Here is a 17,505-nt window from a genome sequence, read left to right as displayed (position 1 = left end):
TGATCTTTACCAGGTGACCTTAGAATAACCATGCAGATTTAACTGCGTGACCACATACTTTAACATCCCCAGTTTCTTAAATCACTCTGACCTCTCCCAGGCCTGATAAGAGAACAGAATAAAATGTTTCTTTCTGGATGACCCTGATGAGCTGTTTGGCTCCAAAAACCTAACAAAGACTATAACTCTGTTTGTGCATTTTGTTAACTTGCTGAGTCACCTGGGTAACTTAACCTCACGTCTCTGAGCCCCAGCTTTCTATGTGAAATGACAGAAATGGGCCAGTTGGTTTTCTGTTTCTTTCCAACTCTGAAATTCTATGAACTTAAGTAACTACATGTAAAACTGCTCCATGGTACTGAAGAGGTGCTTCAGAAGCCCTTGCACTGATTGATATAAAAATAGATAATACATGCATGCATGCTCAGCCGTGTCTTGACTCTTTGCAACCCCATGGATTGTAGCCCACCAGGCTCCTCTGTCCATGGGGTTATCCCAGCAAGAATACTGGAGCGGTTGCCATTTCCTCCTCCAGGGGATCTTCCCGATCCAGGGATCCAACCCGCACCTCCTGGTTCTCCTGTACTGTCAGGCGGATTCTTCACCACTGAGCCATCTGGGAAGCCCTAAAATAGACAACAAAAGTACTTGATCTCCTCATTGCCTTGGACTAACAGATGTCCCTGGTCTTTCTCTTTCCTCCAACCTCTCCCTTTTCAGGTGTGCATCCTCGAGTGTGAAGGGAAGGTCTTCACCAGCCCTCCCTGGACTCCATGCACCAAGGTCATGGCCAGAGGCTCCTGGCAGCTCAGCCCTGCTGACCCAGACCACGTGGTGGCTGCCCCGGACCAGCCCAGGGCCTCTGAGATGCAGCATCTGAAGCGAATGCCCCGGGTCAGGAGCCTCTTCCAAAGGCAGAAGAGGACAGAGCCCGGCCTGGAGGAGGTGGGAGAGATGGAGCAGAAGCAGCTGCAGAAGCGGTTCGGGGGCTTCACCGGGGCCCGGAAGTCGGCCCGGAAGTTGGCTAACCAGAAGCGGTTCAGTGAGTTTATGCGGCAGTACCTGGTCCTGAGCATGCAGTCCAGCCAGCGCCGGCGCACCCTGCACCAGAATGGTAATGCGTAGCTGGAAGGGGAGCCCCTCCCGGCTGCACCGTCCACTTCAACCCATGAGTGAGTGGGGCCCCAATGAGCTGGGGGCAAGAAGAAACCTCCTCTACCCCGTCTTAACCTTCCTCCCTGGCGGGGGGAAGCATGTTGACACCCAGACACATATACACACTCCACACCACTTCCTTCAGGGGTTCGGCTCCTAGGACTGCTCCAGCCCACCTTTTTTTTTTCCTTTCTGGGAGCAAAAATTTTCCTGGGATTGCTCCCAGCAGCTCACCACTGCGGTGAAGAGACTGGTTACCATGGGGATAATAGTAGTGTGTTAAGATAACTAATTCCTCTATGGCTCTTCAGGAGCTTAGTTACTATGGGGACAATGAAGTGGACCGAGCCTCCTATATGGTTGCCATAGAAACCATTCACTCACCTTTCCCCTGAGACTTTAAGGACCCAGAGCTGGACCTGCACTTAGCCATTTGCAGAGACTGATTTATGTGTGTGATGTTGCTATTTCACCTTCAAAGATGGCTTAGCTGTCCCCTCCCCTATTCCCTCTATCTCCAGGTAACTGACTTCCATGACAACCTTTCAACTTTCACACTCTGCCTGTCAAGGAGCTCTGGTTAGGACCAGTTCTTGTTAGGACACCTTCTGTGTTTCTTTCTCCCACACATCACTTGTTCACCTGATCACTTTGCCACAGGTGGGCTGGTTCTTTGCAGCTGATGGCACCTGAGCAAGGCTTTGATAATCTGGCCCTAATGACCTCAGTCACTTTTAGGAGAGGGACTAAAGGATCATCATTTTTCCTCACTTTTTGCCTCTTTCCAGGTGCCATGTCTGGTTTTTTGTTTGTTGGTTGTTGTTTTTAATTTTTATTTATTATTTTTGGCTGCACAGGGTCTTCGTTGCTGCTCATGGGTTTTCTCTGGTTGCGGCAAGTGAGGACTACTCTCTAGTTGTAGTGCGAAGGCTTCTCACTGTGGCAGCTTCTTTTGTTGCAGAGCACGGGTTCTAGGGTGTGAGAGCTTCAGTAGTTGTGGTGTACAGGCTGAGTTGCCACACAGCATGTGGGATCTTCTGTACTAGTGATTGAACCCATGTCCCCTTCCTTGGCAGGCAGATTCTTAACCACTGGACCAACAGGTGCCATTTCTGTTTTGTGTTTGCTTGCTTGCCCTTCCTCCTATCTCCCTGCCTGTCTGTTCTTAGTCCCCCAGGCACTCATTTATACATGTACCTACAAAGCAGATCAGATCACAGACATCAGAGATTCTAACTTATTTCTCAGTCATTACAAACTCGGCTTTCCTCAGCCCATTAACCTATACATAACTTTGAGTGGCAGAGGGAACTAGCACAATGAACTTTTCTGAAAATCTAAGATAATTTCAATCATTAGGCGTATGTGCCTTAATTCATATGTAGGAATATGATTATCTGCAGGATCTCATCTGGGCTTCCCTGGTGGCTCAGTGGTAAAGAATCTGCCTGTCAGTGCAGGAGACATGGGTTCAATCCCTGGGTTGGGAAGATCCCCTGGAGGAGGAAATGGCAACCCACTCCAGTATTCTTGCCTGGAGAATCCCATGGACAGAGGAGCCTGGCAGGTTGCATGCAGTCCATGAGGTTGAAAAGAGTCAGACAGGACAGAGCACTCAGGCTCACATACAGTATCTCATATCTCTCCTTAAAGAGAGAAGCTTCCCCTAACAGAATGAACTATTCAGTTGGTCAGAAACTTTCTGCAAACATTATTACCCAAGTGGGGGCTTTTGCTTGACGCAGAGGCATAAAAGCAAAGTTTGTGCATGGGCTCTTTTACTTTGCTTCCTATATGTCAAAGGTAGCCAGATCGTTAATAATCATCCTTCAATGTATATTAATCCACATGTGGATCTTGAGCACCCACACTGCATCAGGAAGGCAGCCCACATAAGACTTTGCAGGTAGGCTGGCTTGTTTGCAAATGCCCATTGCCAAATACGGGTATATGTATTCAGTGGCGAGCCAAAGGCTGCCGTGTTTATTTTAGCAGAATGACTAATCTCTGAAGGCCCTGAATTAACCTACACTGGTTTTGAAGTCATATTCTTGGATCCCTAATATGCATTCATTTCTCCAAAGCCATATCTACACGGGACCTAATAAAAGATCTTTCAGAAATGGCATGGGCTGAATTCTTCTAAATATTAGAGACATTCCTCTTCTTTTTAAATTTTTAATTGGAGGATAATTGCTTTACAATATTATGTTGGTTTCTGCCACACATCAACATGAATCAGCCATAGGTATACATATGTCCCCCCGCTACCAAACCTTCCTCCTAAACTTTAGGGACATTATTCTTTAAAGGGACCATCAAGACACCCTGAAGACACGTCTAAGTCTGAACAATGACCGTTTACCTTATAAAGACAGTTTCAAATCAGTCACTTAAGCAGGAATCAATTTAGTTTTTAGAAAAACTATTTGAGCCCCTATTCAGGCAATTGGTTTTTCTAGTTTTCTATTAAGCCTCCAACTGAGAGGCACTGGAACATAACCAGTAACCAGCTTCTGCCTGTGGCTTTGCTCAAGATATAAAGTTCTTGAGGGAAACGCTGGTGATATTAAGCAGCTCATCTGGGTATTATCGATTGCTCTCCTCCTGCGACCATCTTGCTGATTCTTTTTTCCACACATTCACGGCTGCTGAGTTCCAGTGTGGATGTGTATTTATGAGTCCCTTAAGCCTGTCTTTATTTGCCTGTACACACCCCAGCCAGCCCCACACATGCTTGAGATTTCTCCATGGCTCGGGGACTCCTATTGCCAGAGCTGTTCTGGACACCTGAGACACCCAACACCAAGCTATGTTTAGAATGCTGGAGGAAACGGTGCCACCCACCACATGGTACATGTGTGTGCGCTCAATATGTCTGACTCTTTGTGACCTCATGGACTGCAGCCCGCCAGGCCCCTGTACCCATGGGATTCCCCAGGCAAGAATACTGGAGCATTCTTCCTCCTCCAGGGGATAGGACCCATGTCTCCTGTGTCTCCTGTATTGGCAGGAAGGTTCTTGACCACTGAGCCACTGGGGAAGCAAACGCTTGGGATAAAGAACCCTTATTCAGAAAGCATAATGATGTCCTAGAAGGGAGGGACACTGGCATATATGGAATCTAGAAAAACGGTACAGAGGAACCTCTCTGCAGGGCGGGGATAGAGACGCAGACGGTGGAGAATGGACTTGTGGACACAGCAGGGAAGGGGAGAGAGGGCGTGAACTGAGAGAGCAGAATTGACCACACACACTGTCGTGTAAAACAGCTCGTGGGAAGCTGTCATACAGCCAGGGAGCTCAGCTCAGCGAGGTGATGGCCGAGAGGGTGGGATGGCGGGGAGGCAGGAAGGGGAGAGGTTCTAGAGGGAGGAGACATGTGTGTGCTTAGAGCTGATGCACTTTGCTGTACCGCAGACACTAACAACATAATAAGGCAATGACACTCCAATAAAAAATAATACATGGAACCAAAAAAAAAGGAACAGTGGGGTGCAGGACCAGTCCTAGAGAGACCTGTGAAGAGTACGTGACTGATCCCGATACCTACCGTCTGTTTGCCTGGCCCTATGCTTCCCTCCTCTCTTCCGCTGCCCCAGACCTTGACCTTCTAGATGGTGGAGTGAGCAGATTCATTCCTGGTGAGGAATCAGTGAAGTTAGCACTTGTAATATGAGAGAGACACAAATGAGGGCTCTTTTCAGCCTGAAGAAATGAATTACTATACAGAGATTCCAAATACTGATACCAGGGATAAGAGAACTGTTTCTGGGCAGGAGGCTTGCCCTTTTTTCTGTTGGTCTGACTCTAGATTATGGGCCAGGGAAACAGGTGTGTAGAGGGAGTCAGGGACCCCTTCTTGCTGCTTTTGGGGCTAACTATGTGGATTATAGAGCTTTTTAAAAATATATATATGTGTGTGTATATATATATATATATATATATATATATATATATACACACACATATAATTTACTTGGCCGCACTGTGCAACATGTGGGATCTTAGTTCCCTGACTAGGGATTGAACCCGGGCCCTCTCCATTTAGGGCTTCCCTGGTAGCTCAGCTGGTAAAGAATCTGCCTGCAAGGCAGGAGACCCCCATTCAATTCCTGGGTCGGGAAGATCCCCTGAAGAAGGGATAAACTACCCACTCCAGTATTCTTGGGCTTCCCCGGTAGCTCAGACAGTAGAGAATCCACCTGCAATGCGGGAGACCCGGGTTTGATTCCTGGGCTGGGAAGATCCCCTGGAGAAGCGCATGGCAACCCACTCCAGTACTCTTGCCTGGAGAATCCCAAGGACAGAGGTGCCTGGTGGGCTATAGTTCATGGGGTTGCAGAGTCAGACACGACAGCGACTTCGCACAGCACAGCACCCCTGCATTTACAGCACGAAATCTTAACCTCTGGACCAGCAGGAAAGTCCCAAATGAGAGTTTTTCTTTGCCTCTTTTCTATTTCTCAGGCACTAGGGAAAAGCGAATTGAAGGGTCAGAAAAACTGTCGGACTTGCATTTTAATCTGCCATTCGTCATTTTGTGTCTCCCCAGGTGTCCGGGCGCTCCCCAAAGCAGCATGCCTCCAGCCCCAAACCTGCCGGCTGGGCATCAGGACGCCTCCCTCCCCGAGGCACTGAGGCTTTGGCTCCAGGCCGCCGCCCCAGGGCCCTGCGCCATCTGGTTGTCTTTCCCCCCCTGACTCCTCCTGGCCCCTCCCCACCCATGGCATGTTTCATGACAACCCTGTGGCTCCATCAGAGTGTATTTTTGTAATTCCTCCAGCTAACATTTAAACGGCCCCATCTCTCCCTCTCACCCACCTCTTCCCTCTCTGAGGTGGTGGGTTCAAGGAACAGGAAATCAAGCCTGGGGTTTTGACTCGTCACTGCCGTAACTCGTTTGTAAAAGAGCTGTTCTTTTTGACCGATTGTTTTAAACAGATATTTCTCCATTAAACTTCTACTGAGCAAATGGTTAGTAAATGGGTTGGCTGTTTCTTTAACAGAGCACAGGCTCCAGACACACCGTCAGAGCTGCCTCTCCTCGGAGCCGGAGGCCAAACGCAGGCGACTCTGTTTTATGTGAAGTGTGTCGAGCAGGACACCCCGACCGAGCCGGGCCCCCAGATCCAAAGCCCATAGCCGTGTGATTGGGCCCAGCGGGCGGGACGGGGGAGCGGCCAGGCTGCTGCGCCCCACCCTCCGTTCCCGGCTCACTAGAAAGTTGCATCTGTAACCATTTCCAGGTGGTGTAGCATTTGCTGGTTTGGGACCCTCCGGACGGGGTCAAAACTAACTCAAAACATGTTAAGACGGATAATATCAGTTCAACCTCTGGTCCACCCAAGTGGAGTGACTGAGGTGGGTCAAACATCTATACAGGCAGATAGGGGGCCGTGGGAAATCAATAGGGAGGGTAAGGCGCTCTGTTGGGGAACTCGGGCGAGGGGGCGCCTGGTGAGGTGAGGGGTTACTGGAACCAGTGAGGCCTGTAGCTCCCTCTAGCGGTCAGGAGGGAAACAGCCACTCACTGTGCAGGGTAGTACCCTTGGCGAGATCGAACTACTCCCTTCCAACTCTAGCCTGGCGTCTCCGGTTGGTCAGACCCAACTGGGAGCCAGAAAGTTAGGGGGTCCTCGGATGCAGCCACAAAGGTGAGCCTGGGAGGTTCCAGAGCTGCAAATGGACAATGTCCAGCCCAAAGGCAGTAAACCCCTTTAAAGGAGGAGTGGGGGAAGGCGGGGCGGGGTGGTCTCCCACAGGCTGCTGAGCTGGACTGACTTTGGCAGAAATCTAGTTCTTAGGTCTTCTCAGAGCAGTTTCATACCTCCCCGCTGGGTGCTGTGAGGAGGTCCTAGAACCTCCTCCCAGGGCGAGACAGAGCTTTCTGTGCCAGCTCCCCTTCCACCCAGGTCAGCTCTGAACCAGCCACATGGGCGATCACAGGACACAAAACCCACGGATTGACCCGGGGGTCGGGGGTGGTGGGGGGGCAGCCCCTGTTACTCCCCAGGGCTAGCACGCACTGCACAAGCAGAAGGTGGCTCATTCTCTCCTTAGGCGCTCGCCCGCTCCCCAACAAATTCAGGTCGACAGCCGGGAGCTTCTCCCCATTGTCAACAATGCAAGCAAGAGAGAAAATGGTTATTTTCCTAAATCAAGGAAATCATTGATGTAAAAAGTCAAACAGTGGTTGCTTTTATGAGGAAAAGAGGAATAGCGCCTTGCTAGAGGGCTTCCCTGGTGGCTCAGGTGGTAAAGAATCTGCCTGCAACGCGGAAGACCTCGGTTTGATCCCTGGGTTGGGAAGATCCCCTGAAGGAGGGCATCAGAACCCACCCTACTATTCTTGCCTGGAGAACCCCATGGACAGAGGAGCCTGGCGGGCAACAGTCCATGGGCCGAACAGAGTCGGACACGACTGAGCGACTGAGCACAATACAGAGGAACAAGAGCAGTTTCTGGAATGCTGGCCACGATCTGTTTTTTGAAGGAATGGTGGATACTTAGGTGTTTGCACTGTAATAAACCATTAAACTGTAAAAATTAAAATTAGAAATTAGGAAGAAAAAAAAAGAAAATGGTTATCTCCTAGATTACAATCTTAGTGCCATTATTTCCCAGATGATGACTTCAGGCAAGTTTTCTAACCTCTGGGCCTCACTTTCCTCATCTGTAAAATGGGAATGATGAAATGAAAATAAATTGATAAATTTTAAAAATAATTTTATTTTAAAAATAAAATAAAAATGGGACTGACAACAGTGATCTCTTCATGGGTTATCCATGTAAGCACTTGGCCAGGTCCCTGATAATGTTGCCTACTGTTACTATAAGCAAATGAGGGTGCACACTTCTCCCCCGGGGCTATTGCTTGCTTAACACCAAGGACAATGATAACCTTATCCTTTGCAGGGCGAGAGGGTGGAGGGACAGGCACACATCAAATCAGACAATGTACCATTTTATTCCTTATAAAATATATTTCATATTGTTGCTGTAAAAACATTATATTTCACATTTTTAAAAAAATTTTTAACAGTAAAAATAATACTTGGAAGACAGCTGGGGGAAAAGGCGCCAATAAAGACAAGTTCACAGATGGGATTTATCTCCCTCCCCTCTTTTTTTTTTCTTTTGCCCCTGGTAAAGTCAGAACCTGTGAGGACCAGAAAGTAACAGGACAGATTTCTTCCAACAAGTCAGAGTTTTCACATCCAAATCCATTATGTTCTTCAAAGAATCTAGCCTCAGGCCAACTGCAACACTGTGGATGTTGCTCAGAATGTGTCCTGAAATTACACAATTGCTTTCACAGCCGGCTCAGAAGTCAGATTATTAAATCTAAGCCATTTTACTCACCCGATGGTCCTTGTGTTCTGCACCTGTGACCTCATTTGACCACCAGGAAATGGCAAGTCACTCCAGTCTTCTTGCCTGGGAAATCCCACGAACAAGAAGAGCCTGTAGGGCTACCACGAGGTCAAAAAAAGTCAGACAGGACTCAGTGACGCAACCACTACCACCACCCTCATTCACTGGACTCTTTGCACTGAAGGAGCACGGGTGCAGATTTGGTATCATTAAGGCTGCTCAAAGCAGGCACTAGACTCCAAAGGTACTTCCAAAATATTGTGAATAAGCAGAACATCCCCAGAATAGTTTCCCAAGATGCTTGCTTTCCCAATCCGTCCTGTTAGTTTCTAAAGCGCACCTGTCGCCTCTTACCTTCCATCAGATTCTGCCTCCCAGGATGGGCCGGGAAGTAGGGAGAAATACAGAGATGAAGAAAACAGGCGTGATGGTGGGATCAGGTCACAAACCACCCCCAGCCCTCCGAGAAGAGACGAACGGGACAACCCCAGGACAGACCACACGTCAAGAACCCACACAACAGCCACAGATGGAGCAGTGGGAGGGGAGAGGCTGGAGGAGGCCACCACCACCAGGAAGGAGGCCGGAGCAAAGGCCGCCAGGGAAAGCCGCACCAGAACATTAAAAAAAAAAACACAAAAAACCTCTGTTTTGAAATTGTTGCATCAATTTCTTCTCTCTTCCTTTTCTGCCCTGTGCAGCTGTGACACGAGAAGCCCGCCTTACTTAGAGAAAATCTTGATATCCAGTTGTACCTACACGGTCCAAACTGAGGGGGAAATGAAAACAGCGTCTCCAAAGGTGAGACCCAGCAAAAGCTCTGAGTAAGGAGGAAAGGAGAGACGCCGCTGGGCAGAGCCCCCCCCCCATCTCCAAGGCCCCCTCCCCACACGGGGAGGACCTGCAGGCCACAGGGCGGGAAGCGAGGAGTCAGCTTTGGGAAGCTGGGAGCTTGAAGGAGCGGGAGGAAGAACCCAGCACCTCTTGCTGGCCTGATCTCCAGCTTTACCGTGGGACAGAATTCCACATACATAATTTTTTTTTTTTTTTTACTGAGTTATAAAAATATACCCCATCACCACCAAAGACACTCATGTGTAAGAGTGCTTTTCCCTTCTGTCACCAAACCCAGGTCACCATCACCCTTCACACCATCACACCCCCTATTCCCCTGTCTGCCGCTTTTCAACACGCGGCGTGTTACAGACGGAAAGGCATCTATCGGGTTCCTGCAGCCAAGTGAGCCCGCCTGGACGGGAAGGACAGCCTTGCTCACAGCCAAGGGCTGGACGCCGCTGTGCAAGCCCCAGAGAGCTGGCCTAGAGTTCCCTGAGCCCCTGACATTTGGGACGTGGGCCTTGAGGAGTCCCCAAAACCAGTCCCGCTCGGCAGAAAGGTGAGGCTTTGAGCCAAAAATGTGCCCTCGCTCAGCCCTGCTCGCCCAGGCACAGAAGCCCCTGCCTCTACTTCTCCCTCCTCAACAAAAATGGATTCACGTATTTAGCTCTCAAGTCATGCAGTCCAGGGTCCCCTCCATTCCTGAGGTCTCCAGTAGATGCTAAATCAACCCCAGTTCCTGTCACGTGACCTCCTCAGGCCCCCTAATCTGCCCCATCCCGCCTTCAGGCAGAAAAGACGCCCAACTTGGACTCCAGCAATTGGTGATGGATAGGGAGGCCTGGCGTGCTGTGGTTCATGGGGTCGCAAAGAGTTGGACAGGACTGAGCGACTGAAATGAACTGAACTCACCTCCTCAGGCTCCCTAACCTGCCCCATCCTGCCTTCGAGCAGAAAAGACGCCCAACAGGTGTCTGGGAACATGACACCACATCCAAGTGACCCTCCCCATCACACTGACTGGACCAAGCAGGAGCCCCCTGAAGAGTCCTGTCCTGCCTGTCACCTTAGGAAGAAAACCAGACGGTCCCCAAAGGGCCAGGTGAGCCCGTGGAGCCACGGGACAGCTCTGCACCCCTCTCACCGTGGCAGAAGCTGCCACCTACCTTTCTGTCTCTTCTCTTCGCCAGCCCGGCCCTGTGGCCTTGGAGGAACATGGGAAAATCCCTGGTTCCCATGAGACGAAGAGGGGCCTACCTCAGGGCAGGACCTCTGGGCCAAACAAAGGGGGAGTCTTTAATCAGAAAGAGGCTCCTGAATATAGCGTAAGTGAAAACAGTGTTTCGGGGGGGGGGGGGGTGTCTTCCAGAGCTGGTGGGGAGGGGTGGGCGTGGGTTCCCTCAGGGAACAGCGAAGCACTCTCGCCGAGTACTACACCGCCTGGTCTCTTGTCAAGGAAAGAGTGAGCAAGGTAGTCTTGATCTGTCACGCTGTACGACGTGAATTCTTTCTAGCCTTTTGGCTCAGCTTCCTGACTGTCCCAGTCTTTTTACAAACCTACGAGTCTGGGCTTGGAGAAGAGGCCATACCGTATCTGTTGGGCTGCAACCTGACCTGAGGGACCCCAGATCGGAGCAGCTGGCACCGGAAAAAGGGCTTTCCTTGGACTCTGATGGAGGCTGCTGGGTGAGGACAATCTCTCCCTCCTCCTGGATCTGAGTGGAGAAAGGGGGCCGGCTGCACCTCAAAAAGCTCACACATCAGCCCCGTCTTCCCACCCCAGCCTCAGCAGGTCCTGTTCACTGAGTCATCAGCCAGAAATTTCTCTTTTTTCTAAAAAAAAAAAAAAAGTAAATCCATGTTGCTCACAGTCCCTTCTGGAAGAGTGGAGAAAGCAAAGAATCCACCAGCTCAGCAGGAAACACGATGAGCTGTCCCTTCCTTCCATACGGTACACATTAATCCCCTAAGGAGATGGGCTGTGGGGAGGAGAGGAGGGGGAGTCGTTTCTTTGGTCTCTGGTTTGCTGCAGAATACCCTTGGTCAGTTTTGGCTCTCTCTCATTTTAGGGGAAGAAAAAAAAAATTTTTTTTGTTTCTATTTTTTTTAAAAAAAACTAAAACATTCCCATGAGGGAGGGGAAAATGTTTTGAGTATTCAACCTTAGCCAATAGAGCCCAAACTCCCCGTGTGTCCACTCTGTAGCTTTTAGGCTTCTGCGGTGGGCTTGGGACCCATCTGCCTGTGTCCCCGGGCCGCCGGGAGGGGCCGTGGTTCAGTCCAGGAAGCGCTGGCAGGCCTTCTTCCAGCGGCAGGCGGTGCACCACTGGTCCCGGTGCTCAATGCCGTACACCTTGCGGCACTTCTTAGCTTCCCCGCGGGCTTTCCTGCAAGCCAGGGCGATGAGGGGATGGTCACCCGCTGGCCAGCCAGCAAGGGGAACCACCAGGGCCGGAGGACCGACTGCCTCCCGCGCATCTGAGGCGTCCCCCCACCGGCTCCCTGGGACCAACCCTGCGGACGAGGGGCAGGTGGGGACAGGAGCCCGCAAGGAGATCTCGCGAGAGGACAAGCTCACCTGGTGGTGCTCTGGGCCCGAGGCGGAGACGTGACGATCAGGTGAGACTTCATGGCAGGGGGCGGCGGCTGGGGCTCGCTGAAGCTTAGCGACCGGCTCCGGACCTGGGCACGGGGCAGAGCGGCTGTGAGCACGAAGGCAGGCGTGCAAGGCAAGAGGACCCCACCCCGCCCTGTGCCAGGGGGCCTTCTCTCGAAGGAGATTTCAGCCAGAGGTGAGCAGGGACCAAGGAGGGAGTGGAGGCGGAGAGGGAGGAGCCAGCCTTGGGAGGCACACTCCAGCCAGGGGAAGGGGCTCCAGGCAGGAGAGCCACTCGGCCGGGCCCCCTCACGGGCTGCCATCTGCAGGTTTAGAAGAAGCTGTCACATTGGGGCAGAAAGAGGGACGGCACAGCCTCAGTGGCACCTTCCGCATGTTGGCTTTACAGTGCGTGGTGATGCCTTCCTGCAGGAGGCGTTTCAGACTGCAACACCCTAAGGGTCTCTCGGTCGTGTCCAACTCTTTGCGACCCCATGGACTGTAGCCTGCCAGGCTCTTCTGTCCATGGGGATTCAAAATAACTTACCATTTATTTCAGTTTGGGGGCAAGCAACCTAAGGCGCTGGTCTGCAGTGGCCCAGGGAGCTCTGATCCATCTGCACAGCACCCCACACGCCCCTCTCTCCTTTCTCCCCCTCCCTCTTCCTCTCCAGCCTCCCCATGTCCTCTCCCTCCTCCTCTTGGCATCAAAACCTTACCAAGCACCCCCAGGGGCTCAGGGCTAAATAGGGCGCTGATTCCACCTGGCCTCATGATCTTGGCAATAAACTGGATCTGGGTGCTCCTCGCCGGCATGCCCCGCCAACATTCTATGGGCGCCTATGACTCTCAGGGAGGGGGGGTGGGCAAAGGTATGAATACCTTCAAGAAGCTGGGCTGCAGGAGGCAGCGAGCTCGGGGGAAAAGGCCTCCAGCACTGGGTGTGTGTGGCTGAGCCCTCGGCCGTTTCTGGGGCCCCTGGAAGGGCTGGGGGCTCGAAGCGCTGGGCGCACTCACCGGGGACAGGGAGGAGGCGCTGGAGGGGGCCGCGGCCCAGCTGATGCTGGTGTAGATGTGCGGGGAGACCGGGATCTGGAAAGGCGGCAGAGCCTGTGGAGACAGAGCGCGTCGGCCCGGGCCCAGCTCAGGAAGCTCCCGGGGCCCCTGTCCCACCCCAGCGCCCTCACAGTCTGCAGCGGCAGCGGCACCTCACACTAAAGTGCTGGGACACCCCAAAACGCTCCTCCCGAGAGAAACAGCAGAGCACCGGCTCTCTGGAGTCGCCTTTGTCTCGGGCTCCAGTCTTTTCTGGAGCCCTCCTCTTGGAGCTGGTTTACGTGCCAGCCTCATGACTTAATCATCTCCGCAGATTAACTTCTTGGCGGGATAACCTACCAAGAACACGCTCAGGGCAGCTCCCCCAGAAATCCAGCCTTGTGAGTCGGGGCACAGGGCCCGCGCTAAGCGCCTGCCATCCCTTGGGGCAACTGCGTGGAAGCAGCAACTGTCCAGGTCAGGGTTTGTTTCTAAAATCACCAACCGCCCTCTCCAGGTCTCATGTCACAGGGACAGCTGGTGGCCTGAAGGGCCACCTGAGTTGAAATAGCTGAGCGACCACTCATGACCACGCGTTCTAATGAAGAGGAGAGCTGGCTCGCTCTCTAAAGGCTTTCTGACGGAAGGCACTGCTTAATTACTAACTTGCAAATCAGCCTACAGTCGGAAAAAACCAAGCAGTAGGCATCAAAGGATTTTAAGAAAATCTTGCACATGGCAAGCAGAGTCTATGGCACCTACTACATGCAGTAAAAACCACCCTAAATGCCACCGGCTCCATGACTGCTTTCCAAACCCAATGGGCATAATACCACCTTGGTCTTTACGGGTATTGTTGTTTAGTCACTAACTGGTGTCCGACTCGTGAACTGTACCCTGCCAGGCTCCTCTGCCCATGGGATTTCCCAGGTAAGAATACTGGAGCCGGTTGCCACTTCCTTCTCCAGAGGATATTCCCAGCCCAGGGACTGAACCCAAATCGCCAGCATTGGCAGGTGGACTCTTTACCACTGAGCCACCAGGGAAGCCTGGTCTTTCCTGGACCCACAACAATGGCTTGTGCCTCCAGTAAGATATTTTAACTACTTATTATAATTAATCACAGTTGCACATTCATTTCTCTCTCCAGCTAAACTGTACACTTCACAAGCTCAAGAATTATGTATCTTATTCTATCTGCAAAGCTTATCCTGCAGTTTGACACACAGTAGGTATTCAAAAAACTGAGTGCCAGACTATTTAATGTAGTACCATTCTGGGAATTGGAGATTTGCTCTCAGAAACCCTACTACACTAGTCTATCCCCTCTTATAACCAGTGGTGGACTAAGTCCCCCGTCCAAATCCATCAACCTGGTTACTCAGGGATTCAGCTAGATTTCTTAACCACTGGATTCAGCCAGATTCAGCAACCACTCATGATAGTCACCAAGGTACAACTCTGGAATTCCTGTGTTTACTGAGTGTGAAGTCACTTTCCTTATAGAAGTAAGACATGGGTAATTCAGCTGAGGACTCAGCCTCCAATCAGTGCGGTCAGTGGCCTGTGATCAGGCTGACCAGTGACAGACACGGAATGCCCTCATGGTCCCGTGGCTGAGCTCCCAGGTGGGGTCCCCATACCTGGTATGCATGGTCGGCCTGAATGTGCCAGAAGGAGCCAGGAGCTGACTTGCTGAGAGCACCGGAGGGCAGGTAAGACTCCAGGCCAGGGTGATCTGAGCCTGAGGACTGGGCTTTGGGAGGAGGCGGTGGGGGCAGGATGGTGAGGGGCGGGCTGGTCATGCTGGGGGTCGGAGCCGGGTCGGCTGTGGGGCCGCCAGCCGCAGCAGCTTCCCCCTTCATCTGCACCTCTGTGTAGTAGAAATCCTCCTCCCGCTTGAACTGGTCGGAGTCCACGGTGTCCCTGCAGGGGACGGAGAGGAGATACAGTGACAACCAGGGACAAGCTGCCGTGGTCCAAATGCAGGGGACAGCGGCAAGTCACAGGAGAAGCCCAGGAGGACAGGCGGGAGCCGGGTCCCGACACGGGCTCCCAGGGATCGCACCCTGGCACGTCAAGGGGCATTATCTTCCCTAGCCCCGGAGGCTTCTCCTCTGGCCAGATCTGCTTCACGCTTTGCTCTGGTCCTCTCTGGACCCCACGCACTCGCGGCCACACTCTCCGGCAGGGGAAGGACTGTGAGTCGGTCCCCTTGGCCACCTGCAGCCCCGGCTTCGGGTATCAGTGCAAGGGGAGCCCCGGCTCCCCAAGGGGAAGCAACAGGCGCTAAGTAACTAACCACCCTCTATCCGCTCAGAACTGAACCATCTTCCTTCTGGGGTGAGAAGACATACCCATCAACAGCATCGACACCCAGCACCGCAGGAGGGCCTGCTTCCCAGCAGAGATCTCCGCAAAGGGGCTGTTCACAGGGCCCAGGATCAGGGATGCGTGGGGCCCTCAGCCAGCCAGTTTCTCAGAAGTATTAGGGGATGTGGGTCTCGGGGAATCAGCGGGTGGAGGGTGTCTGCAGAACGCCCTAGGCAGAGGAGCTCTGCGCACGCCACCTACCCTAGGTGAAGGGCTTTCACGTGTCGTTTGATGCCCACGATGGAGCGCAAGACTTTGCCACAGCTGGGCCACAGGCACTTGTACATCACCTTCACCGAGTTCTGGAAGGAAAGGAACACGGGATAAGGAGGTCACGTCCCCCCAGTCAGCCCCCTCCCAACCACACCCAGTGGGGTTCCAGTCTCATCCAACAGGACCCAGCAGAAGGCTCAATTGAGTAAAGGGGTTCCCAGAGACCAGAGAGACTGACAAACAGGGGCAGAGAGCTGGTCCGGGGGGCTGGCATCGGTCTAGAGTGGAGATGGGGTTGGACTGGGGGGCAGGGGAAGACCTGATGGAGGTCTCTGCAGGAGAGCTGGGTTGGGCAGAGGAGAAAAGGCTAATGATGTGGCATTGGAGAGGAGGGGCGGGCTTCTGGGAATATCAAGACGAAAGAGCAGCAGCAAAGGAGAGCTGAAATGATGGCCCAGGGCCTGGGACTCCAAGCTCCCAATGCAGAGGGGGCCGGGGTTCGATCCCTGGTTGGAGAACTAGATCCCACATGCTACAACCACGATCTGGTGCAGCCTAATTAGTTAACTTTTTAAAAATGGATCACTGAAATAGGATGGAGCCTGAGAAGGCCCGGGACCCAGGTCTGGCCCCTCTGCAGATGAGCTTGGAAGCTCAGGCCACGCACCTTTCTTTTTCGGGGAGCTGGTTCATCCAACAGGAAAGCGTCCGGGTCGGTCTCAAATCCGTGATCCGTCTGGGGAGAGCCGAAGGCGTCCCCCAGGTACTTGGGGCTGGCCTGGGGGTGGGGGGGCGAGGGGGTGGAGACGCCGCTGCTCCCGCTCCAGTGCCCGCTGGTGGTGCTGCTGCCGCTGTCCGACACGTCGCCGCTCTCCTTCCAGGGGTCGCAGGCCGTGCGGGAGGCTGGACGGGAGGAGACAGAGGATGCTCGTCACCTGCCCCTCTGCCCACGCCAGGTGCCGTGCGGACCGCCCAGGTCGGGGGCAGGACACTCTAGTTCAGAGTCTGGGTTCCTGGGCTTCCCTGGTGGCTCAGTGGTGAAGAATCCACCTGCCAGTGCAGGAGACACGGGTCTGATGCCTGGTCCGGGAAGACCCCGCAGGCCTGCGCTCTGGAGCCTGGGAGCTGTAATGACTAAGGCCCGAGCACCCTGGAGCCTGTGTGCTGCAACAAGAGAAACTGGCTCACTGCAGCTACAGAGAAGCCCCCAGCTGCCACAACTAGAGAAAAGCGTGAGCAGCAACAAAGACCCAGCACAGCCAAAACCAGATAAATAAATAAAAATTAGTTTCTTAAAAAGGCTGGGTTCCTGAATCTAATGCTGGGTTCTGCTTGCCTGGCTTTGTGCTCCAAGGGGGAAAAACAAAAAACCAACAAAGTACCCCTTCCCTAAAAACCCCTCCCGTTTCTGGGCTTCAGTAAAAATGAGGAATGGGTCCCTTCATTGCAGCACCGTCTGTGGGTGGCAGACTGCTCTGTTCTCGTGGACCCTTCCTGCCACAGCTGTGCTGATCATCACTGGCCGCCAGACACACTCTGGAGCTGCATTTTGTGTGCAGGTGTCCTCCAGTTTTTGAAAGTTCAATTTATACCTTTTCTTTCATATGCAAGACCTGTAGTCAGCCCTCCAAATTCCCAGTTTCTGCACTGAAAATATTTAGGAAAAAGAATTCCAGAAAGATCCCCACAGCAACACTTGAATTGGCCACACAGCAACTAAACATTTAAACAGCAACATTTAAAAGGCATTTACATTGTCTTTCCAACTACTTACAACGTGGTACACAGCATTTACCTTGTGTTAAGTGTTCTAAGTAACCTAGAGATAATTGACCATATGCAGGAGGATGTGCATAGCTTACATGCAAGTGCAATGCTGTTTTACACAAGGGACTTGAGCATCCATGGATCTGGGTGTC

General features: G+C 52.4%; 2 protein-coding genes across 5 annotated transcripts in view; one reads left to right on the top strand and one right to left on the bottom strand.

Moving 5' to 3' along the window:
* The window catches only part of PNOC (prepronociceptin), a 28,883-nt gene extending 22,753 nt beyond the window's left edge, over positions 1-6,130 (top strand). Inside the window, exons 3-4 of one of the 2 annotated variants that reach the window (XM_065908346.1) lie at positions 721-1,114; positions 5,711-6,130. In XM_065908346.1, the coding sequence (XP_065764418.1) occupies positions 721-1,114; positions 5,711-5,796 (480 nt within the window). In that variant the 3' untranslated portion in view covers positions 5,797-6,130. Of the gene's footprint in view, positions 1-720; positions 1,173-5,710 lie in introns of both variants that reach the window. The other variant, XM_065908347.1, reaches the window with a different exon arrangement.
* Positions 6,131-8,106: 1,976 nt separating this feature from the next.
* The window catches only part of ZNF395 (zinc finger protein 395), a 48,373-nt gene continuing 38,974 nt past the window's right edge, over positions 8,107-17,505 (bottom strand). For all 3 annotated transcript variants that reach the window (XM_065908030.1, XM_065908032.1, XM_065908031.1), the window contains exons 5-10: positions 16,254-16,489; positions 15,575-15,675; positions 14,644-14,926; positions 12,983-13,075; positions 11,948-12,051; positions 8,107-11,756 (exon numbers count right to left, since the gene is read on the bottom strand). In XM_065908030.1, the coding sequence (XP_065764102.1) occupies positions 11,645-11,756; positions 11,948-12,051; positions 12,983-13,075; positions 14,644-14,926; positions 15,575-15,675; positions 16,254-16,489 (929 nt within the window). In that variant the 3' untranslated portion in view covers positions 8,107-11,644. The remainder of the gene's footprint in view (positions 11,757-11,947; positions 12,052-12,982; positions 13,076-14,643; positions 14,927-15,574; positions 15,676-16,253; positions 16,490-17,505) is intronic.

Source organism: Muntiacus reevesi, chromosome 17 (assembly GCF_963930625.1).
Source record: "Muntiacus reevesi chromosome 17, mMunRee1.1, whole genome shotgun sequence".
Lineage (NCBI taxonomy): Eukaryota > Metazoa > Chordata > Mammalia > Artiodactyla > Cervidae > Muntiacus > Muntiacus reevesi.
Note: the sequence above shows the minus strand (reverse complement) of the source record. Positions and strands in the feature narration are given on the sequence as shown.